General features: G+C 42.7%; 1 protein-coding gene across 2 annotated transcripts in view; it reads right to left on the bottom strand.

The window, feature by feature from the left end:
• MALT1 (MALT1 paracaspase) overlaps positions 1-3,839 on the bottom strand; it is a 78,576-nt gene extending 74,737 nt beyond the window's left edge. Inside the window, exon 1 of one of the 2 annotated variants that reach the window (XM_003914419.5) lies at positions 3,379-3,839. In XM_003914419.5, the coding sequence (XP_003914468.1) occupies positions 3,379-3,587 (209 nt within the window). In that variant the 5' untranslated portion in view covers positions 3,588-3,839. The remainder of the gene's footprint in view (positions 1-3,378) is intronic. The other variant, XM_003914420.5, reaches the window with a different exon arrangement.
• Positions 3,840-25,276: the final 21,437 nt, after the last annotated feature.

Raw genomic sequence — 25,276 nt, 5'->3', positions numbered from 1 at the left:
AGCATGTGATGCCTCCTGTAAGGTCTGCCATCCTTAGGGCTCAGATGTTCCATGCCACCAAAGAATTTATATAGCTTGGGCAAGACCCTCAGAGTCTGTGCCTATCCACACTAACAGCAAAGGGTGTCCAGGTCAGTCTTGAATGGAATTAGGGCTGAGTTTGACTATAGTGCATTCCCAAATGTACATGGCTGTGGGGAACTAAGCTATAAACAAGGATTTACTGTGAGTCATCAGCAATGAAAACATTTACAATTATTCCTAATCTCTTGTAGACAGTTTGAACGGGCTCTTTTCTTGTGGTTTACTTATTTGTATTATTCAGTTTTCACCCAGTTTGAGGAAAGATGTAAAGTGTCAGAAAAAAAAGTGAAGAGAAGAAAAAGAAACAGAATGGGCAACATTTCGAGATTTTAGGGCTGCAGATCCAGTGACTGAAGAAAGCACTTCACAGCCTCGTGGGACTTGTCATCCACGTGGACTAGACGCTCACACTGTAATTCCTGTCTCTGGCACCAGGGAAAAAATACCTTTAGGACCTTCTAGTATCACAGATCCTCTCCCATCAGTATGAAATCACTTTACAGTAACTTTTTTGTCTTAAATAGAGTAAGCATCCTCAGCTGACCTTGCTTCACGGTCCAGCCCCCAAGTTCCCAGTGCTGCTTTTTGAAAAAAGTCAGTTTAATTCTTCTGATTTCAATAACGATGAGCTTAACATTCCCAAATTCTCCAACATTTCTCACTGCAACCAACCTTCTCAAAACTAACCTTTACCATCCTGAAAGACAGGTGAAATGTATCTGCCTCTCGTCAGACTTCCCACCCCAAATTCTCAGATTCCACAACTGCATGCCCTTTGTGTTTGCCACCTCTTGTTAGGCAACGGTCCCCTTCTCTGTGTGACTCCACAGAAAAGTGGCCGCAAATCTTTCCTTTAGTTCCCCCAAACAAAGCTAAGACCATTCTGTAGCCTTCAACAAAAACTGACTGAAGGCAGGCAAAGAAAACACAACACCCAACATCAAGTATCCACTGCTTTTGGATTCCAGCAGCCACGCTTCTGCCCTGGCAGGGCCTTGCTGACTTTCTTCTCCCTCCTTCATGGCCATGTAGGAGTCCTCCACACCCAGCTTTCTTCAGGAAGCCCAGAACCTTCCCTAACTAGAGTACTCTTAACACTGTAATACTCTGGAGATCTGCCCCCAAAGACAATTTTTTACATTATGGTAAGTCCAGAAATTCAGAAATTTATGGACCTAGCATAACAGTATTTTGGACTTTTTTTTTTTTTTTTTGCGTATCCAAAAGCCCAACATGTTTTTCCCAGAACAGAAAAAAAATATGCCACCTCTCTGTTAGGTCTTGCTAGTTATTCCCTCCTTACATCATTACTCCTTTGCACAAGCAATAATCCCAAATCACTATTACCCTTTGCCTCAATCCCAAACTCTGAAACAGAGTTGACAGGAGGGTTTAAGAAAATAATGTGGCCAGGCAGGGTAGCTCACGCCTGTAATCCCAGAACTTTGGAAGACTAAGGCAGATGGATCACCTGAGGTGATCACCAGCCTGGCTAACACAGCAAAATCCCCTCTCTACTAAAAATATAAAACAATTAGCGGGCCATGGTGGCGCGTGCTTGTAATCCCAGCTATTCGGGAGGCTGAGGCAGAAGAATTGCTTGAACCTGGGAGGCAGAGGTTGCAGTGAGCCAAGATCACACCATTGCACTCCAGCCTGGGCGACAGAGCAAGACTCCATCTTGGGGGGAAAAAAAAAGATAATGCAAAAATAAGACGAACAAAGAAGAATGAAACAGCAGCAGCAGCATGTAGATATTTAGTACATTTTATGGTACATACCATGTCCTCAATAAATGACAAAAATCCACTATCATTCATATCCAACACAGCATTTAATGTCATTGTAAAGGTCCCCAAATAACAGTCCATTACTGGATAACCCCTTATGATTAGGAATTTAATATTTGTTAGTTTTTTATCTTCTAAAATTTCTAGCAAATAGTAAGCACTTAATACCATTTTGAATAAATGACTTCCCTTTCATCAAGTATTTACTAACTTCTACACATAACAGAATATTAAGAGACGGTTTCTGTTCTTAAGGCATTTATACAGATGTGTACAAATAATCATACTATAAGACAAATCATAGTCATTTGAGAAGTTTAAAAAACTGCTAAGGGGTTCAAAGGCAGGCCAAAATTACAACAATGGTATAAAGTAATGGTTCTAAGTGGGGTCTGGGAACCCCTAGTGTAGTTCCTGAGACCCTTTCGCGCGGTCCACAAGGTCAAAAAGATGTTTCATAATAATATTAAGATTTTATTTAGCTTTTTCATTCATTCTTTCAGGAGTGGACACTGCAGTTTCCAGTGTCCTGTGACCTGTAATAGTGCAAAAGACTGAATGCAGAAGCACATAAACGAATCCAGCTGTGATTAAGCCAAGACATTAAAGAGAGCTTCAAAACGAAAACCAATGCCACTTCTCTAATTGACTTTTTTGTTTTGGAAAATTTGTTTTTCCACGAAAGTGCTATTTCTGCTACCATGTAATGGGTTATTCTTTTTAAATAATATTTTTAAAATGTCTTAGCTTTAATTTCAATGGCGGTAAATATCAGTATATATTACATGTATGTATTATCTCTAACCCACATAAGAGCTCTCTGGGGTCCGTAATAATTCTTAAGAGGGTAAAGGAGTCTCGAGACCAAAACTTCAGGAACCCTAATACAGCCATTCCAAACCTAATAAGGAAAATAGTTTTAATTCGAGTTTCATGTTCATGGTGAAGTCAAGAAGGGAACGTGGTAACCTGGTTTGATGGAGGAAGATGATGAGTTCGGCGTCAGTCTTTTCCAATACCCTGCAAAATGTTCATGAATTCCTGCACCCCACCCTCTGCATTCATCACCTCGCCTGCGCTTCTTCCTAGCCTTCCTTAGGTCTCCCAGGGCAGTGTCCACATCCCTTTCTTTTGCATTTTAAGTCCTCTGGATGACTGCCCCATCCCAGGGGTCTCCTGACAGCTTTCCTTCTCTCACTATCCTCCGGAGTCAACCTCGACTTCTCCCTCTCACCCAGGGGCGGGGGTGGGAACAGGGAGCTAGGCAGCCGCTGGGCCACTTTTGCCTCCTCCCTCCGGAGCCCCGGGCTCCGCTCTCAAATCCCAGGCGTTCCGCGGCGCTGCTGGGTTCCGCTCCGTCTCAATGACCGAAGTCCTCCCCACCTCCGCTCACTCACGCCGGCGGCCCCTGCCGCGCTCAGCCCCGCCGACGGCGCCCCCACTTCCCCATGGGAGCCCACCTCGCTCGGCCCGCTCGCCCGGCCTGCCGCGGCCCCGAGCTCACCTGAGGCGGAGGCGCCCGCGACTCCCCGCCAGCTCCGCCAGCCTCCTCCAGCCCCGGCCCTCGGGCGCCTGGTCCAGGTGCTCGCTGAGCCTCCGCAGCAGCGGCTCCCGCAGGCGGTTGAGGGTCGCGCCGGCCGGAGGGGCGAGCAGCGGCCCCGTGAGGGCAGCCGAGGGCGGCAGGGCCTGCAGCGGGTCCCCCAACAGCGACATGGCCCGCGCCGGCAACCCCGGACTGCCGGGGCTCCTGCCCGCGCCGTCACGGGCCTCGGCCCGGGGGCACCTTCCGCTCGCCTCCGAGCCGCGGAGGCAGGGGCGGAAGCACAAATCTGGCAGCGCAGCACGGCCCTCGGACGAGGAAGCTCCGCTCCCCGCCCCAACCAGACAGGTTTGTCGGGGGGAGCCGGGCCTACCGGCCACGCCAGCCACGCAGAGGGGCGGGGCACCCGGGGGGCGAGGCACGGAGCCTCGAGGGGCGGGACCTTGGGCCTCGAGGGGCGGGGCGGGGTCGCCTACTGCGGGCGGGCGTGCGGCTGTGCGCCTCCCTTGCCCACCCCTGAGGTCCCGGGCTGGCAGTGGCGCGCGCTTCAAACCCGGGAGGTGGGGAGGCCCTACAGAGCAGGAAAGGACGGGTTGGGTGCAGCTGGAGGAGGAAGCGGTGGAGGAACTACGCCCCGGCAGCTCCTCTACGGCGAGGAAGCCTGCGGCGTCTGGGCTTCCCGAGACCGTGGGAGGAGGCCTGCGTACTCACGCCAGAGAGCTGGGCATGCGGTTCTCCGTCGCCGGCTCCCGCCCGCAGTCTCCGGTGGGCGCTCTCCCCTGACTCAGGAACTTGCATGTGCCCAGCCACACACCAGAATCCTGCAATGGGCAACCTCAGCGGACGCTTCCCCGTTTTAGGGTTAGATATGTATGGCATTGCTAGAGGGAAGTAGTGCTAGAGATCCGGATACTTGAGTTGGAATTGGCCAAAATTTTTGACTAGACTTTAAAAAAATTACTACTTTGCAAACTGAGCTGTGGCATATTTAAGGCTAATCAGATCTGGGAAATGATTGTATTTAGCAGGAATCATCTGGTTTCCTGGGTCAGACTGCCGCCCGCAATCTTCCTCGTCAAAGCAGACAACCCTGTAGAGGATGCCCTTCCCTGGAATGATCCGGAATGGATGACACCTGAGCTCTCTCTGCCAATCTTAGCAACATCCAAGGCCATTATCCCTTTGAAAACTATGGCTTCGTTTGGGACAAAAAAGGAAGTAACTTACGAAATGTGACCAGATAGTTCCCTACACAAGGCTTCCTGGCCCAATTTCTGTTGCCATTAGCTTTTCATCACCCAAGGCAGCAGGATTTTCTGATCAATAATTTGGATACCTATATTCTTATACATGTTGGCGAGGTAGGTGCGCCATACAGTCTCCACCTCTTTCTAGCAGAAGCAGTCCTTAAACTTCACTCTAGCATAAGTTCAGAATTCAGACTGCAGTGCGATGGCTAAGAGCATGACTTTTGGACCCGGAAAGATCTGCTGGATTCAAGGGTTAGAAGCTTGAATGAGTTACTTAATTTCTCTGCCGAATCTATTAACACAGGACTGAAAATAGTTTATATAGAGTTGTTGCCTATGTGAAGCACTTAACTCGGTAACTGGCACATCGTAGATAATAAATGCTATTACCCTTACACATACATACTCAGTTTGACTTGGCAAGCCTTTCCCAATCACTTCAGGTGCCTTCCCGTTTTGTCCTCAATCATTGAACAAATATTTTCTGAGGATCTATTACCTGCATCTGCCAATTATGCAAATCAAATCTAGTCTTTACTGGAATCCTGCCTTTTAATTTAAATTCAACAAAGGTCTTCTAAATTTAGACTTAGAAAAGTCTGTCGTGTACAAAGTGTTGCTTATGCAACCTCTCGTGTGCATATGCGTTAAATGGGTGCCAGTGTTATTTACTCTTATCCAATATAGCTCAGCTGGGCACTGTTTTGACCTCGAGTTGTACCCTCCTCCCCCTGCTTCCCAAGTGACTGCCTCACTCGTTTTACCCTACTCCCAACCTTTTTTTCCACCTAGCAATTTTATAACCTATCCAGTCACTCTACCCGCCACCCTCCATCCTCTACCCAAACTGACATTACATTTTTTGACTGGTCTTTTTCTTCCCTCAACCAAATGTTAATATTTCTATGACATAATTTTACTCCTGTGGTTCTCTTACGGGCATAATGGTGTAGTAGAATGTGACCTTTAAAGTTAGTCCAGAGTTGGGGACTTGATGCTGCTGCCACTTACTAGTGGTGGACGTTAGGTGAGCTGCTTAACCTCTCTGAGGTTCAGTTTCCACACCTGTAAAAAGTGGAAAATAATAGTACCTAACAGTATTACATAGTGTCAGGGAGAAGTATGTGCATTGTATATTAGTACTCTTAAAGTTGCTACATCAATTTTGGGAACAACATAAGTAATTCAGCTTCCTTTTCTATATTAATCATTACGTTTATATGAAGATAAGAAAAAAACTGGGGCTAAAGATCTGGCTTTTAAATATCCCTTAAAAGTTCATGCATGTCTATAGATAATAGCCTTGGGAGTTCTTCCTCATTAGTTCAAAGTGAAATAGATCTTTGTAAATCCAGACAATTGGCAGGAAGCTTGTGGTTTCAATATATGGAACTCCACTGATGTAATCTTCAAAGCACTCATAAATCTGGAAACTGACTCATAGGATTTTTTTCCTTTATACAATTTAACTATAGATGGTACTCCAAGTAAAAAAAAAAAAAATGCCAGAATGATATATTATTTCACAGTTGGACAGAGTTTAAAAGACTTAGTGCAGGAGAAAACCTGCTGGTCCTTGAATCTGTATACAATGGAGGGAAAGGAAGCAGGAGTTATGTGGCTTAAATGGCATTCATGGCCAGGCACGGTGGCTCACGCCTGTAATCCCAACACTTTGGGAGGCCGAGGTGGGCGGACAACGAGGTCAGGAGTTCGGGACCAGCGTGGCCAACATGGTGAAACCCGTCCCTACTATACACACAAAAAAATTAGCTGGGTGTGGTCGCGGGCACCTGTAATCCCAGCTACTTGGGAGGCTGAGGCAGGAGAATCGCTTGAACCCGGGAGGCAGAGGTTGCAGTGAGCTGAGATCGTGCCACTGTAGTCCAGCATGGGCGACAGGGCGAGACTGTCTAAAAAAAAAAAAAAAAGAAAAAAGTCGTTCATTGTCTCCCATCCCTTATTCCATGCTCAGCCCGCTTTGTGACCTCTCTGACTCAGTCTTTGTAGAGGCCACTCAGGTGACCCACAGACACAGGCTCAGCATATCCCTTGCAGCCCATTCTTGCCACCATCTTCCAAAGGATTAGGGAAATTTTCTCAGTTCGATTTCAACTTTGTAATAGTAGCTAAGCGTCATACTAGTATTCCACACCCTTCCTTCATGATGAATCATCCAGACCTAAATATTTGATCCTGACCATGGGAAGTCTACACCTACTTGTCTAAATTTATTCATTCACTCAATCATTCCATCATGAACACATATTCATGGGGCACCAGACTCTGAATCAAATACAAACTGTTAAAGAATAGTTTTCATTTGATTAATTTATTTATTTTGAGATGGAGTTATGCTCTTGTTGCCCAGGCCGGAGTGCAATGGCGCGATCTCGGCTCACTGAAACCCTCCGCCTCCCAGGTTCAAGTGATACTCCTGCCTCAGCCTCCTGAGTAGCTGAGATTACAGGTGCACACCACCATGCCCAGCTAATATTTTGTATTTTTAGTAGAGATGAGGTTTCACCATGTTGCCCAGGCTGCTCTTGAACTCCTGACCTCAGGTGATTCACCCACGTCGGCCCTCCCAAAGCGCTGGGATTACAGGCATGAGCCACCGTGCCCAGCCTTAAGAGTAGTTTCTAAAAGAAAGTTTAAATCATGATACAACAAATATGCAATGAATACATATCAGAGATTTTAACTCATTAACTAACAAGGGAATCAGAAAGGTGTTACAGTTACTTCAGAGGAGAACCCAAAGACCAGATAAATATGTCAGCCTATTGAAATGAAGTTGCTTCCTAGATGCAAAACTCGCTTCTTCCACAGTGGAGGAGGGAATGCAATTGAACCTCCACCTGACAGAATTTATTTAATTGTAAACAAGATTCACTTGCATCACTATCAGTTTTCTGCAAGTTCGCTTTGACCTCAGAGTTGTAAAATAGCCTAGTCACGAGACAAAGACGAAGACAACCCAGGCAGATGAACTAGGCGGGATTCCCACACCACAGTTCAGTCTTCACCAGTTTTCCCTTAGAGTTTGCAGAATACAATGTTGACCAAACCCAATATCTGCTTAAGACAAGGAATGGTAGGAGTGAGTGCTCTTTTGATAGCAAAGAAGTATACAAATCCAGGGGAGAGCCATTTGGTCCATGTGGAAAGATGAGAGGGATGGCTTGGGAAACAGGGTAGAAAGAATATCATACTGTAGGCCAGCCGCAGTGGCTCACACCTGTAATACCAGCACTTTGGGAGGCCGAGGAGGGTGGATCACGAGGTTAGGAGATCAAGACCAGCCTGGCCAAGATGGTGAAACCCTGTCTCTACTAAAAGTACAAAAATTAGCCGAGCATAGTGGCAGGCGGCTGTAATCCCAGCTACTCGGGAGACCGAGGCAGAGAATTGCTTGAACCCGGGAGGTGGTGGTTGCAGTGAGCTGAGGTCGTGCCACTGCACTCCAGCCTGGGCAACAGAGCGAGACTCTGTCTCAAAAAATAAATAAATAAATAAATAAAAAATACCATACTATAAAAGCACAGAGCCGGAAAATATCACAGCAAGGTTGGAGAACTGCAGTTGCTCCAGGAGAGCTGAGGATACTGATAGAAAAAGGACAGAGACCAAAATATAAAAGGCCATGAAGACCGGATTATGTCATGCCAAAATCCTGAGATTTTATTCTGTATAAATGTACCTACCACAGAGCCATCTATGCCCCACTGGTGTTATACAAGATGCTTTTAAGTTATACATGGATGAACATTTTTCTCTTAGTAGTTGTACATTAACAGAAAAGAAAAATAGCTGCCAATCAAAATTGCTATGTCAACTAATAGTATTGATTAGGACTATATCAAATTTACTTGTAAAAATTTGATTTTGTTTAAGGAAGTATATTAAATGCCCAAGAGTACAGGTGGTATGTGGATATGTCAAAACCCCTAAAGCTGCTAAATGTTTACAGTTCGAGAAACACTGCTTTAAGTGGTGGAGAGTAATTGAAATATTTCCAGCAGGATAGTGATTTCACTTTTGGGGTTTTGAAACATCTCTTGGGCAGCAGTGTGGGGAGGGGAAAGAGTGGAAGTCCAAGAAGTATTCTAATAATGTAGATGGGAAACAAAGGCCTCCACCAAGAGCCACAACACTGGGCATGGAAAGGAGGGGCAAACTGAACACATATTTGGGATTATTTTTTACTAGTCTGTGGTCGTGTCCAGTTGCATGAATCACTATACTTTAAAGAATGTTTAAACTTTTTTTTTTTTTTTTTTTTTTTTGAGACAGAGTTTTACTCTTGTTGCCCAGGCTGGAGTGCAATGGCACGATCTCAGCTCACTGCAATCTCTGCCTCCCGGGTTCAAGCAATTCTCCTGCCTCAGCCTCATGAGTAGCTGGGATTACAGTCGTGTGCCACCACGCCCGGCTAATTTTTGTATTTTTAGTAGAGACAGGGTTTCACCATGTTGGTCAGGCTGGTCTTGAACTCCTGACCTCAGGTGATCCACCTGCCTCAGCCAACTTTCAAATGTGTTATTCTACATTCTACTTGGTTTAGTCAGAAGGAAATGAAACAAACATTTCTGGTATATGGAATATAGTAAATGTGCAGTAGAGAGGGCAATGGTATTAGATTTAGCCTTGTTGTTAAATGAGTAAGTGTGAAAGGTAGAGATGACAAATTATTCCCAAGAGAAGATTCATGTAACTGTATCATCAGCAGGTTCTCTGTGATACACTAGCATTAAATAAAGGATAATTTAAATAACTGAACGTTCCATGTAAGTGGACTTCTTCAGAAAAGTCTTCCTATAGTCAGAGTTTAGGGCTGGATCTTGAAGGAAGGGATTCCTCAAGTGGAGGAAATGAGAAGGGGCAAAGGTGCAGGAGGTGGATTTTAATAGGTGGCATTCAAGGGGATGGGAGACACATTGTCTTGGAACGAAAAGTGGTTAATAAAAGGAAACGAGAGTTGTGAGAAGCTGTGGTTGAATAAGGGCTTAGAACGCTAGGAGGAATGAATAGGGTTTGAAGGGCCAGGTGTGGTGGCTCATGCCTGTAATCCCAGCAATTTGAGAGTCCGAGGTGGACGAATAACTTGAGGCCAGGAGTTTGAGACCAGCCTGGCCAACATGGTGAAGCCCCATCTCTACTAAAAATACAAAAAATTAGCCAGGCGTGGTGGTACATGCTTGTAATCCCAGCTACTTGGGAGGCTGAGGCAGGAGAATCGCTCGAACGTGGGAGGCGGAGGTTGCAGTGACCCAGATTGTGCCATTACACTCCAGCCTGGGTGACAAGGGTGAAACTCTGTCTCTAAATAATAATAATAGGGTTTGAAGGTCCAGGGATATAAGAACAATGGTTGCAAGAGTATCCAGTTGCTCTAGAGCAAAATTCCCGAAGTTATGTTCTAGGGTACCCTAGTTCCTTGAAACACATTATTAATGCATTACTTACAAAAAGAGCTCCATGGCAAAACTAATTTGGTAAACCCTGTGTTAAAGTTTTTTAGGTTTCTTTTCTGTATGTCTCAGAGCCTTTAAGAAACTGCAACATGTTGTGGCTTCACCAGTATATAGAGTGGCTCCAAACTTCTTTACTTACTGGGCCTGTTTTTGCTAAGTGTGTCCCAGAACTAGTGTTCTATGGATTTTCCTGTAGAAGGTGCTATCTTAGAATGTACCTAGTAGAGCTCAGAACTCACAGGTGCTGCCACTTCTCCTCTCAGCTCAATCAACTGTCCAGGCGGCACTGACTCCCCTCTGCTCTTCCTGTTCCCCTGACCTACCCCAGCTGATGCCCCAAACCACTATCGTTCCTTTACATCCAGGAATGGTTGTAAAACTTCAGACATATTTTTAAAAAATGGTAAAGCAACAAGAAAAAGGTAAGAGGTTGATCAATTATTTGAGACAACAGCAGTTTTCACTATTGCTCAGACTGGTTGGCAAGTTTTTCTTTTTTTTTCCCCAAAGTTCACTTTGGGATTTCTGTATTTGATACATGTTTATCCATGTATACGTTTTTACAGATTTGTATACACTGAGGTGTGGGATTGAAGAACCTTTACAGGGAGACTGCATGTATTTCTGTCTCTCTGTACCCATCCCTGTCTCAGCATAGAGCATCCCACCTGACTCCTACATTGAAACAGAAGTTGTAGATTCTGAAGAAACTGTCCAATTTGCAGAAAGGGCAATCGTGCATTACAAAAGGTGGTTGACATCTTAGAGCAGACACCGCTTGGGTAGGAAGGGTATACTATCATGTAGGAAAGCATCCGTGCAGTTAATTTTCAGGTAGAAATGTTGGGGCCTGATAGAAAAGGATAGTTTGGCAATGCTTTATGAGATGGAAGACATTTATATGTGCTTGTTCCTATGGATATAGACAGCTTCTCCTTTCTTTTCAAGAGAAGCTATCTGAGCATTAGTATTACAACAGGAATAACACCAGGCATTATTACAAACATGGCATCGTGATAGGAAAAGTGTTGAATCAGGCCTAATTTATTATCTACAAAGCAAATCATTAAGAAACTCTGATACTTAAATTATCACAGGGGACACATTTCAACTATAGGTGGAAACTTCAATTGGGATTTTATTTCAAATGGAAAATGGGATTTTCAACAGGTTAATAACTACATTAATCCACGGAATAGTTTTTTGAATGTGGGATAATAACAAATGCATTGGACTATCGTATAATTTATGAAGAAATTCATTCAATAATATTTACCAACTACCAATCAGTATACTCTTAGGTTTTTTTTTTTTTTTTTTTTTTTTTTTTTTTGAGACGGAGTCTTGCTCTGTTGCCCGGGCTGGAGTGCAGTGGCGTAATCTCGGTGCACTGCAACCTCTGCCTCCCGGGTTCAAGCAATTCTCCTGCCTCAGCCTCCTGAGAGTAGCTGGGACTACAGGCGTGCGCCACTACGCCCAGCTAATTTTTAGTAGAGACGGGGTTTCACCATGTTGGTTGACCAGGATGGTCTGAGTTCCTTGACCTTGTGATTCCCCGCCTTGGCCTCCTGAAGTGCTGGGATTACAGGCATGAGCCACCACACCTGGCCACTCTTAGGTTTTAAGAGGAATGTTGGCCATATTAGTGCTCCTTCCTCTGCCTTGGCTGCACCTAAGAGTTACATGAGGGAAAAAGAATTCCTCAAAAAGCTAAACATAGAATTACCATTTGATCCAACAATGCCACTGCTAGGTACGTACCCCAAAGAATTGAAAATTATTTTAAAAAACGTAGTATATCCATACAATGGAATGATATTCAGCCATAAAAAATGACATTCTTTTTTCTTTTTTAAAAAATAAGTGTCTGTTTGTTGTTTTTATTTTTTGTTTTGTTTTTGTTTTGAGACAGGGTCTCATTCTGTCTCCCAGGCTGGAGTGCAGTGGCGCCACCTCAACTGACTGCACCTTCTGCCTCCCAGGTTCAAGCAATTCTCGTGCCTCAGCCTCTGGAGTAGCTGGAATTACAGACGTGCACTGCCACACCCAGATGATTTTTGTATTTTTTAGTAGAGATGGGGTTTCGCCATGTTGGCCAGGCTGGTCTCAAACTCGTGGCCTCAGGTGATCAGCCCACCTCTGCCTCCCAAAGTGCTGGGATTACAGGCGTGAACCACTGCACCCGGCCTCTTTTTTAATTTTTGGAGATAGGGTCTCCCTTTGTTGCCCAGGCTAGTCTCGAACCCCTCCTGTGCTCAAACCATCCTCCCACGTCGGTCTCCCAACGGCGTATGATCCCTCCCACACCTGGGATGATAGGCATGAGTCACTATGTCTGGCCCATAAAAAAGGAATGCTATTCTGACACATGCTCAGCATGGATAAACCTAGAAAGTATTGTGCTAAGTGAAATAAGACACAAAAGGACAAATATTGTACAACTTTGCTTATAGGAGATACTTCGCATGGTCAAATTCATAGAGACAGGAAGTAGAAAAGTGATTGCCAGGGGCTAGCGGGAGAAGGGAATGGGGAGGTATTGTTTAGTGTGAACAGAGTTTCTGTTTGAGACGATGAAGCAGTTCTGGGAATGGCTGTGCACACTGTGAACGGACTTAAGGCCACTGATTTGCACACTCAAAAATAGGTCAAAGGTAAATTTTGTGTTATGTATAGTTTACCACACACACAAAAAGAATCATACTGATATCTTGGCTGCAGCCCCCAGAGACAGTGATTTTAATTGGTCTGGGTAGGGCACAGGCAACAGTGGTTTTAAAAGTTCCTGAGATGAGTCTGACATGCAGCCAGGCCTGAAAAGGGATGGACAATCTCCAGGGCAGCTGGCTCAGCCTTGACTGCATATTAAAATCATTTGGGGAGTTTAAAAATGTACCGAGATCTGTGGCTAAAGTAAAAAAATAATTCATTGTACACTTAAAAATAACTAAAGGCATAATTGGAATGTTTGTAATACAAAGACATGAGAAATGCATGAGGTGATGGACACCCCATGTCCCCCAATGTGATTATTATATATTGTCTGCCTATATCCAAATAGCTCCTGTGTCCCATAAATATAGATACCTGCTAGGTACCCATAAAAATAAACAATTAAAAAAATACACTCATGTCTGGGTCTTATGCCCAAGATTCTTACTTAATTGGCTTGGGGGTGCTGCCTGGTCATTGAGATTCTTTGTGATTCCTCAGCTGATTCTAAAATGTGGGTAAGGCTCACAATCATTGCTCTCGAGAAAGCCCAGGATCATTTCACCTTTGGAGAGAAAGTACTTAACATATGTCATTGAAGAAATCAGAGTCATGGGGCTGGAGGGTGCTGCCGGTAACAGTCAAGGGGCCAAATTTTCTATATATTGCCATGTATGTATATACAGTCAGAATGTGAAAAATGGGAGAAGCAAAGACCAGTAGAGGGCCCAGGAGAAAGGGAGTAAAGATCCATCTATTAGGCTCAGTCCTAAGGGAGAAAGGCTCTTTATTCTTCCAGGCCTCCAGCTCCTACCAGCTGCTGCTGCTTTTTTTTTTTTTTTTTTCTGAAACTGGAGTTTTCCTCTGTCACCCAGGCTGGAGTGCAGAGGCACGATCTTGCCTCACAACAACCTCCACCTCCTGGGTTCAAGCAATTCTCCTGCCCAGCTGCTGGGACTATAGGCACATGCCACCACGCCCAGCTAATTTTTGTATTTTTAGTAGAGATGGGGTTTCACTATATTGGTCAGGCTGGTCTCAAACTCCTGACCTCAGTTGATCCAGCCATCTCAGCCTCTCAAAGTGCTGGGATTACAGGCGCGAGCCACTGCGCCTGGCCTTCCTACCGATTTCTAACATAAGCACTGCTCCCCTGCTCCCCTACTCCATCCCCAAACCCCATTTGAACCCCTCTCCCTGCCCAGAAACAGTTCAGAGCTGACCTTTCCAGCCAGAGTTATAAAAAGCTGGGGCTGTTGAGAGTGTCCCAGTGAAAGGACCATAGGCTGGTGCATGAAAAATAAGCCCGTTTACCTTTAAAGGACCACTGAGGTGGTAGACATATACCATCCCCTGATGAATTCTGACCGGCTTCAGCTTTCTCTCTCTCTCTCTCTTTTTTTTTTTTGTCTTTTGTCACTCTTATCTGCCTTGCTATTTGTATGTCTGTTCTTCTGTATAGATGCTTTCTTAGTCTGCTTATTAGGTTGCATTACCTTGGAATCAAAGCCAACTAGATGAGGGGTGGGGTGGGGATTTAGACATGCAGCTGAAAGGCAATGAGGGATCAGGGTGGCACCTAGAAGACAGGAAGTGTGGAGACAGTTGATGAAGCCAGCTCTGCTCTGGGCCTTGGAGTAACGGTGGTTCCTCGTTAGTCTAACCCATTCCATCAAGGTAGAAGTCTATTATAAAGATTTCAGCGGATAACTCATCCAATAGTAAAAAGAGCACACTTTCCAGCAATGTCTTCTGTGTACCATGCCCCTCTTTCATTTGCATATGTCCTTGGGAACCAAGCAGACATTGACAAGGAGACTTGGGCTTCCAGATCCTAACTCCATTCAGATACAGCTGTCAAAGGGCACAAAACGTAAACAGAACTCATGTTTTCTAGAAGCCTAATATGATCTAGTTGAGGAGATAAATTATACACGCAAAAAAGTGACAAGCAAGGTTTTGGACATTAGGACTTCTGTATTGTTGATGTATGTAGTTCAGTAGTTTTCCAGAGACGTTTGTCAAAGGACCTATGGATGAGCAAAAAGCAAAGAGAAATAATTTTCTAGGATTAGGAATAACAGAGAGTTAAAGGAATCTTTGTGAAGACTGATTATGAAGGCATGATTCTTTCTACATAATACATTGTGTACTTTATTATTATTAGCTTAAATATGACAGCCATGATCATTCCTGGTTAATATCGACATTACCCTTTGCAGGTATGCACACTCGGGTAGAAAGGTGGTTAAATACTGTATTACACGCCTCCAAGGATAACCTGTTCTCAGTCTTCTGGGATTTGTGATAGAGGGAGTTTAGCAGACTCTTCACAAAGTGTTAGGTGCCAAGAATTGCTTGAAAGCTCCTGATCACTAGGCTGTTTATTCGGAGTGTGGGAGTTCTTGGGTGTGGTACACTGTAGACACATTTAATCAGAGGGCAGTGTGGCCTACATGTTCTCTGAGGTTCCTTTACTCCTGAGGTTCTAAGTGGCAAGGGATTTTGGATAAGGGAGAAACTTAAAAAAGTTACAGGGGCTGAAGAAAGCCTAAGAGAAAAGTAGGGACCGAAATTGTACCCTGAAGGCTGGGCAGAGTTGGAAGGACATTAGTTCCTCCAGACGGGAGAACATATGATCAAAGACTAACTGTGGACAATTATCACAGATCAAAGACTAGCTGGGGACAATGATCACAGTGACTGCAGGATGATGGAATACTTATGAAGCAAATAATATGTAAATAAGATTTATTTGTGTCAGAGAGGGGGCAGCATTTAAATAACTGGCAGTTGAAAATTGTAACATATTAGTTATATGTCTAAAATTAGATGTTGAGAATAAACAGCTATTTCAGAAGAATGGACACAGTATTAAATTAAAATACAAGTAAGATTTATTTGTTGGAGGAAGTGGGAGAGGAAGGTACATGTTCAGTTGACTCAACAGTTTAAATCATATCTAAGACATTTACATATCAGCTATATGCTAATCCTTAAAATTAGTAATTAAATTCATTTTGCAAAAACATCAGTGAAAGCTTTGCTGTGAAGCATTTTTGTAGGAGGCTAGTTGAAATTATTGTTAAATGCCTATTTGAAAGGGCAATTAGACTATTCTATAGTTCAAGCTTTTCACTAAGTTACTTAGTGAGTGATATTTAATGAAGTTCTGTTATATATAGATCAGAGGTCTGAAGCTGCTGGGAATTCTTGTATTTTAATAAAGTAAGCAGTCAAGAATTGTTTAATGATAATAAGAGTAGCTTGACACAGATACATATTTAGTCACCTGTTTAACAATCACAGAATGTCAGCCCTAAAGAGCACCTTAGCTGATCTAGGCCAAGACCTTCAGCATCAGACAGTCTTGTAGCCTAGAGAGATTTTTCTCTGTCTCTTCCTAAATTTCTACCATAGTGGTTCTCAAAGTGTGGTCCTGCATCAGCATCATCAGGGACCTTTTTAAAAATGCAAATTCTGGCTGGGCGTGGTGGCTCACAACTGTAATCCCAGCACTTTGGGAGGCTGAGGCGGGCAGATCACTTGAGGTCAGGAGTTTGAGACCAGCCTGGCCAACATGACAAAACCCCGTCTCTACCAAAAATATAAAAATTAGCCAGATATGGCGGCACCCACCTGTAATCCCAGCTACTCGGGAGGCTGAGCCAGGAGAATTGCTTGAACCCAGGAGGCAGAGCTTGCAGTGAGCCGAGATCTTGCCACTGCACTCCGGCCTGGGCGACAGAGCGAGACTTCATCTCAAAAAAAAAAAAAAAAAAAAAGTTAAAAAAATGCAAATTCTTAGGCCCCACCTCTGATCCCCTGATCGACTGAATGGAAACTCTGGGGTGGACCCAACAATATGTAGCTTAATAAGCCCTCCAGGTGATCCTGATCCATCCTGGGCTTTGAGAACTGCTTCCCCACACTACAGCTTCAAAATATCTTGAGGCAATAACTTCTCTTAGATCACTGTCAGTCACACAGAGAAATACTTCCGGTTTTATGTCTAAATTTATCTTCCTAAAGCTTTGAAGGGTGGAGCACACTATCTTCAGAAGTGTAGATTCTTTTCTCACATTCCTTTATGGGCAACAGGCTAGGGTGCATCTCAGCAGAAGGGGGGCCAAGCCTGGGAGGGGATGAAGACAGAGCTGACGCTTAGCAGGGACATGGGGAAATAAGGGCTGATTTTAGCGATTATTTGATTATTTGATAATCCAAGATTCGCTCCAAAGAAGAGCACAGCATAGTCTGGTTCAGGACCTGGGTTTTTAAGACTAATAACACTGAGTCAGAGATTCACAAGGTTGGGGGCAGGGAATCTTTGGAGCTAGATATAGAGATAAGATGATGGGAATCATCTCTACTGGCCAACATTGTTCTAGAAATTGTCTGAATAAAGTATGACAGAATAGAGAAAAGTCCAACCCTCTGGGGATATAGCACTGACAAGGAAAAAATAGCCTCAGATGACTGGCTGCAACTTAGGGCAGGATTCTACTGCTCCCCTCCCCATCATTTCTGCCAACCCAGCATTAGCTGAGAAATCCAGTGATCCAGGATGCCCAAGTGATGAGGACGGAAGGAGCACATAGGCGGTTCAACTGTGCTGCTGAGGTCTTCCCAGCGCTGTTTGCGATCTGTTCCAGAGGAGGGAAGGACTGTGCAAATGGATGGTGGCTACTGTTTTGTCTGCCTAGAGTGGGGTAGCACTCTGTTCTCAGAAATATTGCTTTCCACAGTGTGATTTAATGGGATCTCTCAGTTTCTGACTGATCTGCTTCCCTAACTCAGTGATTGGCTACAGGAGGCATGTTCCCCAAGTTCAGTCTTGATACTTCTGACCTTCAACCAGATGGAAGATCTTGGGTTTGCTCAGGTGGCAAAACTGTGAGGTATGAGTCTGAGCTGTTTGGTGGCCATGTCCCACAGGCTGTGCAGAAGAAGCCAGTCTGTGGTGGGAGAAAGTGGCTGGTACACTGAAAGAAGTAGAAACAAGAGACAGAGAAAGGGTGGGAGGTGTTCCAGTCCCAGCTGTGGTCATTCCTGAGGTCCAGCTCATACCCACCCTTCCTGCAGTTCAGTTGGGTGAGCCTACAAATCTCCTTTTTCTGCCTAAGCCAAATTGTTCCTCTGGATATAGTGTCTAACTTCTTGTCATCTTTCTGAAGATGCTTTAACTGGCAAAGCATCCATCAGAGTTCTATTTTGGTTTTAGAAGTAATAATGATTATTTTATTTTATTTTATTTTCCCAGTGGATAAAAAATCATCCTTATGCTATTTTTTTTTTTATTGTGGTGAAATATACAATACATAAGATTTGCCATTTTAACATTTTTTAGTGTGCATTAAGAACATTCACATTGTTGTGACATCACCATTCATCTCCAGAACTTTTTCATCTTCCCCAACTGAAACTCTTATACCCATTAAATAATACCTCCCCATCTCAGGCAACCACCAGAGGATTTCTAGTCAAAAGTAGAATGGTGGTTTTATTTGCATTCTAATACTTCCCTGAGAACAATTCTTGAGGTTTGAGACATTGGGCAGGTTAACTTCAGGACAGAGATGAGACTCCTAGGTTCCTTCACATGGCTACACTTTTCCAATTGAAATTCACCAACTACTTTTCTATCTCACCTCAGTAGTGTGAGTAACCTTAAGTTGAACAGGCAGGACTTGGAGGGTCTAATTATAATACAATTTTACTTTTAACTCCCACTACTGCTTTAAATGTAGTCTGTGGAATTAGTCTTTGTCCCACCCTCGATTAAATTTAGAGCAATATGACTATGCCATTTATTCATGTGTAATAAAAAAGTCTTGCAATTAGTAATTAAAATGTCCAATCTTGGGTAATCATAACACAATCAAATCCAGGAGGCTCCTCCTCTCCCGAGCTCAGATGAGAAGCCTGTAGTGAGGAAGGTATGAGGTAAGCTGTTTCCATATGATTCCATCTAATGCTTTTACTTTTTTTTTTTTTTTCTTTTTCCTTTTTGAGACAGAGTTTCACTCTTTTTGCCCAGGCTGGAGTGCAATGGCACAATCTCGGCTCACTGCAACCCCCACCTCCCAGGTTCAAGTGATTCTCCTGCCTTAGCCTCCCAATAGCTGGGATTACAGGTGCCTGCCACCATGCCCAGCTAATATTTTGTATTTTTAGTGGAGACAGGGTTTCACCATGTTGGCCAGGATGGTCTCGATCTCTTGACCTCGTGATCCGCCCACCTTGGCCTCCCAAAGTACTGGGATCACAGGCATGAGCCACCATGCACGAACAGCTTTTACCTTTTCTTCTGCAGTTTGTCAAGTGTGTTTTCTGACCCTGCAAGCATAAATTGAGGAAGGGAGAAGAGGTGTGGGGTACAAGGAATGCTTACCTGGCTGGTACTGTTATGTTGAGCTAACAGGGGGCTCTAGAAACTTGGCAGATGTTTAGAGCTCTCTGGTGGCCATGTTAATAGACTGTTCTTCAAAGACCCAACCCTCATCACTGGGTATCTCTCATTACTAATTTCCCTAGTTGGGGCAAGTACAGCTCTATTTTGGATGGCCATTTCCTTCTTCTTCGGCCCTTAGAAACTTTGGATTATTTATGGCTTACTCTACTGAGGTTTTACTGCCCCTCTAGGTAACACCCAGGACAAGACCTAAATTGATCCTTTGTGCTGGCTGTCACTTGTATGAGGCCCCCAAAGGGATTAACAGCCCACCAAAGTGGCATTAAAATTACTTTGTAATGAAAACATCTGAACAATTAGCAGCCACAGAAAAACATTAAACTTAAGCAGAACCTGTCAGCCAAGAGTTTTGTGTCCTGCCAGAAGCTTACTTCATAAATCAAGGAGAAATAAACTCCTTCCCAGACAAGCAAACACTGAGGGAATTTGTCACCACTAGATCAGCTGAACAGGAAATGCTCAAAGGGATCTTAAACATGGAAATGAAAGGTGAATTTTCACCATTATGAAAACACACAGAAATATAATAGACACACAGAACTAAATGAAATAGAGATTTAAAAATACAAAGGATTGTTGAAATGAAAAGTGGTTCTTTGAAAAGGTAAATAAAAATGATAAACCACTAGCTAGACTAACAAAGAACAGAGAAGATCCAAATAAACACAATCAGAAATGAAAAAGGAGGCATTACAACTGAAACCACAGAAACACAAAAGATCATTAGAGACTATTATGAGTAGCTGTACACTCACCAACTAGAAAATCTAGAAAATTCACAGTTCATATAAAACAGCCACACAAAGGAGGAAAAGAAAAGAATCAAATGGCAACACAACAGAATTTCATTGAACCACAAAGACAGATAAGGGAAAAAAAAGAAGCAAAGATTTTATAAAAACAACTTGAAAACTATCAGCAATATGATAGGAACAAAGCCTCCTGTGTTGATATTAACCTTTAATATAAATGGATTAAATGTGCCACTTAAAAGGTAGAGTTTGGCAAAAAGGATTTAAAAAACATGATCCAACTATATGTTGCCTACAAGAAGCTCACCTTACCCATAAAAACACATAGACTAAAAGTAAAGAGGTGGAAAATGAGATTCCAAGTAAATGGAAATCAAAAGTGAGCAGGAATAGCTATGCTTATATAAGATAACACAGACTTTAAACCAAAAACAGTAATATAATTTTAAAAATGAAGGCCATTATATAATAATCAAGGGATCAATTCAGCAAGAGGATATAACAATTCTAAACATATATGCACCCAACATCAGAGGGCCCAAATTCACAAAACAAGTATTACTTGACCTAAAGAAAGATAGACAGCAATACAATAATAGCAGGGGGCTTTAATACCCCACTCACAGCACTAGAGAAATCATAGAGACAGAACATTAACAAAGAAACATTGGAATTAAATTGGACTTTAGACCAAATAGACTTAACAGACATTTACAGAACATTCTGCCCCAAAACCACAAACAACTACAATGTACATTCTTTTCATCAGTGCATGGGATGTTCTCCAAGATAAACCACATGTTAGGCCACAAAACAAGTCTTAACACATTTTAAAAAATCAAAATTATATCAAGTATTTTCTCAGACCACAATGGAATAAAGCTAGAAATCAATATCAAGAGGAACTTTGGAATCTATACAAATTAAACAACATAATCCTGAACAATCGCTGGGTCAATGAATAAATGAAGACAGAAGTTAAAATTTTTCTTTGAAAAGAATGAAAATGAAAACACATCATAACAAAACGTGAGATACAGCAAAAGCAGCGCTAGGTGAGAAGTTACATCAAAAAAGTAGAAAGATCACAAATTAACAATCTAATGTTACACCTCAAGGAGTTAGAAAAACCAGAACAAACCAAACCCCAAAGTTAGCAGTAGAAAAGAAATAGCAAAGATTAGAGCAGAACTAAATGAAATAGAGATTTAAAAATACAAAGGATTGTTGAAATGAAAAGTGGTTCTTTGAAAAGATAAACAAAAATGATAAACCACTAGGTAGACTAACAAAGAAAAGAGAAGATCCACATACAATCAAAAATGAAAAGGGAGACATTACAACTGAAACCACAGAAATACAAAATATCATTAGAGACTATTATGGGTAGCTGTACACTCACCAACTAGAAAATCTAGAGGAAATGGATAGATTCCTGGAAACACACAACATGCCAAGATTGAACCAGGAAGAAATAGAACACCTGGATTGATACAGTTTGGCAGTGTCCTCACCCAAAACTCATCTTGAACTGTAGCTTCCACAGTTCCCATGTGTTGTGGGAAGGACCCAGTGGGAGATAATTGAATCACAGGGGCAGGCCTTTCCCATGCTGTTCTCATGATATTGAATAAGTCTCACGAGATCTGATGGTTTTATAAAGGGGAGTTTCCCTGCACAAGTTCTCTTCGCTTGTCTACTGGCATATGAGATGTGCCTTTCACCTTCCACCATAATTGTGAGGCCTCCCCAGCCACGTGGAACTGTGACTTCATTACATCTCTTTCTTTTGTAAATTGCCTAGTATCAGGTATGTCTTTATCAGCAGCGTGAAAATGGACTAATACATGGATGAACCAATAATGGGCAGCAAAATTGAATTAGTAATAAAAAAAAAACCCCCAAGGGAAAAAAAAAAAGCCTAGGACCAGACAGATTCATGGCCAAAAAAAATATACAAAGAAGAGCTAATACTGATTCTCTGGAAACTATTCTGAAAAATCAAGGCAGTGTATCACCCTGATACCCAAACCAGACAAGGACACAACAACAACAAAACCACAAACCAGTGTCTCTGATGAACATAGACACAAAAATCCTCAACAAAATATGAGCAAATTGAATCCAGTAGCACATCAAAAACGTAATACATGGCCGGGCGCAGTGGCTCACGCCTGTAATCCCAGCACCTTGGGAGGCTGAGGCAGGTGGATCACGAGGTCAGGAGTTTGAGACCAGCCTGACCAACATGGTGAACGATGTCAGGAGTTCCAGACCAGCCTGACCAACATGGTGAAACCTCGTCGCTACTAAAAGTACAAAAAAAAAAAAAAATTTTCCGGGCATGGTGGTGCACGCCTGTACTCCCAGATACTTAGGAGGCTGAGGCAGGAGAATTGCTTGAACCCGGGAGGCGGAGGTTACAGTGAGCCGAGATCATGCCACTGCACTCCAGTCCAGGTGACAGGGTGAGGCTCCATCTCAAAAAAAAAAAAACCAAAAACATAATACACGTAATCAGATGGGATTTATCCCAGGGATGCAAGGAATGTTCAACATATGCAAATCAATAAACATGATACATCACATAAACAGAATTAAGAACAAAAACAGATCATCTCAATAGACACAGAAAAAATGCTTAGTAACATTTGACACCCTTCATGCATTGTAAAAATCTTCAACAAACTAGGCATAGAAGGAAAGTGCCTCAACAGAATAAAGGCCATATACAACAAACCCACAGCCAACACTATACTTCATGGGGAAAAGTTAAAAGCATCCCCTCTAAGAACTAGAACAAGAAAACTTTTACCACTCTTATTCAACATGGTACTGAAAGTTTTCACCAGAGCAATCAGGCAAGAGAAAAAAAATGAAACGCATCAAAATTGGAAAAGAAGTCAAATTAGACTATTTGCTATGATATGATCTTATATCTAGAAAACCCCAAAGATTCCACCAAAAAACTATTAGATTTGATAAATGAGTTCAGGAAAGTTTCAGGATACAAAATTAATGTACAGAAATTGGTAGCATTTGTATACATCAATAATGATCTAGCTGAGGACCAAATCAAGAAGGCAATCCCATTTACAATAGCTACAATTTTTTTTTTTTTTTTTTTTTGAGATAGAGTCTTGCTCTGTCACCCAGGCAGGAGTGCAGTGGCGTGATCTCAGCTACCTGGGAGTATATTTAACCAGGAAGGTGAAAGATCTCTATAAGGAGAACTACAAAACATTGATGAAAGAAATCATAGATGACACAAACAAATGGAACAACATCTCATGCTCATGAATTGAAGGATCAATATTGTTAAAATGACCATACTTTCCAGGGAAATTTATAGATGCAACACAATCCCTATTAAATTACCAATGCCATTTTTCACTGAATTAGACAAAATAATCCTTAGAAATTTAGAAACTGGAGTGCAGTGGCACGATCTCCGCTCACTGCAACCTCTGCCTCCCGGGTTCAAGCTTCCTGAGAGGCTTGATTCTCCTGCCTCAGCCTTCTACATAGCTGGGATTACAGGCATGTGCCACCACACCTGGCTAATTTTTGTATTTTTGTAGAGACGTGGTTTCGTCATGTTGGCTAGGTTGGTCTCAAACTCCAGACCTCAGGTGATCTGCCCATCTCAGCCTCCCAAAGTGCTGGGATACCAGGTATGAGCCACTGCGCCTGGCCAACAGTGACTCTTGAAAGGACTGTTGCCTTCCTCCCTTGAGACGCATTTGCCTTTATTCCTACCCTTCATGTCCTATCATAAAGCCAACAGCTGAGCGGATGCACACTTTTGAATTCTATGTCGACTATGTGTTCAGAAAAATTTGTTTTTTGTGTGGAACCTGGCCAAAGAAACTCATCACTATAAGCAATTGATAGCCACCAATGAGCATGGTATTAATCAATTATGCTTTCCTTTTTTTGGATACCATGTTAGTATTCATTCTATAGATTGTTCACGCATGTATGCATGTATATGTTCCCATATTTTATGACAGATCACTAAGGCTGTCCTCTGGAATATTTTTTGGGGGGGTCATGGAAGTAGTATGGGCAGCTTGACAGCCTCCTAGCTCAGTGTTCATTTGTAATACCACATTGACTGATAGTAACTCAGTTTTGTCCCTAGCTGTCTTCTGGTATTTTCAATGGATACTAATTCTGGTAACTTCATATTCAGGTTGTTTGAAAATTGAGTTAAACAGCTTTTGTTTAGCCAAATGCTTCAAACTTATTTGCTTCAAAAGACATTTGGGGATAAGACTATCTCTAGAATGTGGAGCAAAGACTAAAGCAAAGAGAGCTTAAATGTTCCAATCCCATCATTCCCGAATGCACATTTGCACTACATCTATCTAGTACAGAATGAAGTAACATGGACTCTAAGTTTTGACTGTAAACTTTTGGTTTCACCCTGTTATGTTTCCTCCCTTTGTGGTTAGCCACTTTGGGAGGGGATTTCCGGAGATGCAGGCTTTACAGTTTGTTTCCCAAAATATTTTGTATGATTTTGTGTGAGAGTGCATTGCCTACTCTGTGATACCTAGGCTGCAGAGATATGATTTATAAACATGGTCACATTATCATAATTTGTCCCAGTGATGAGAGCGATTCTGGTGCCTCAGTCTCCCAAGTACCAGTTCTTTCCTAGGCATAAGCCACAAAAACTGGCTAATTTTTTTTAATTGTAGTAGAGATGAGGTTTCACCATGTTGGCCAGGCTGGTCTGTGACCTCAAGTGATTCACTCTCTTTAGCCTCCCAAAGTGCTGGGATTACAAGTGTGAGCCATTGTGCCCAGCCCATTTTAACAATTTTTCAAGTGTATAATTCAATGGCATTAAGTTCACAAGGTTGTGCAACCATCACTGCTATCCATTCCCATTAAACAATAACTCCTTCTTCCCCCTCCATCTAGTCCCTGGTAGCCACCATTCTACTTTCTGTCTCTATAAATTTGACCACTCTAGGTGCTCATAGAAGTGAAGACAAATAATATTTGTCCTTTTTTTGTCTGGATTGTTTCTCTTAGCATAATGTTTTCTATGATCATTTATGTTGTAGCCTGGATCAGAGTGTCATTCAGCTTTAAGACTGAATAATCCATTGTATGTATATATCACATCTTGTTTATCTGTCATCTGTTGAGGGCCACTTGGGTTGTTTTCACCTTTTAGTTATT

Source organism: Papio anubis, chromosome 19, assembly GCF_008728515.1.
Source record: "Papio anubis isolate 15944 chromosome 19, Panubis1.0, whole genome shotgun sequence".
Lineage (NCBI taxonomy): Eukaryota > Metazoa > Chordata > Mammalia > Primates > Cercopithecidae > Papio > Papio anubis.
The sequence above is the reverse complement of the archived record's forward strand: the minus strand, read 5'-3'. Positions and strand labels throughout refer to the sequence as shown.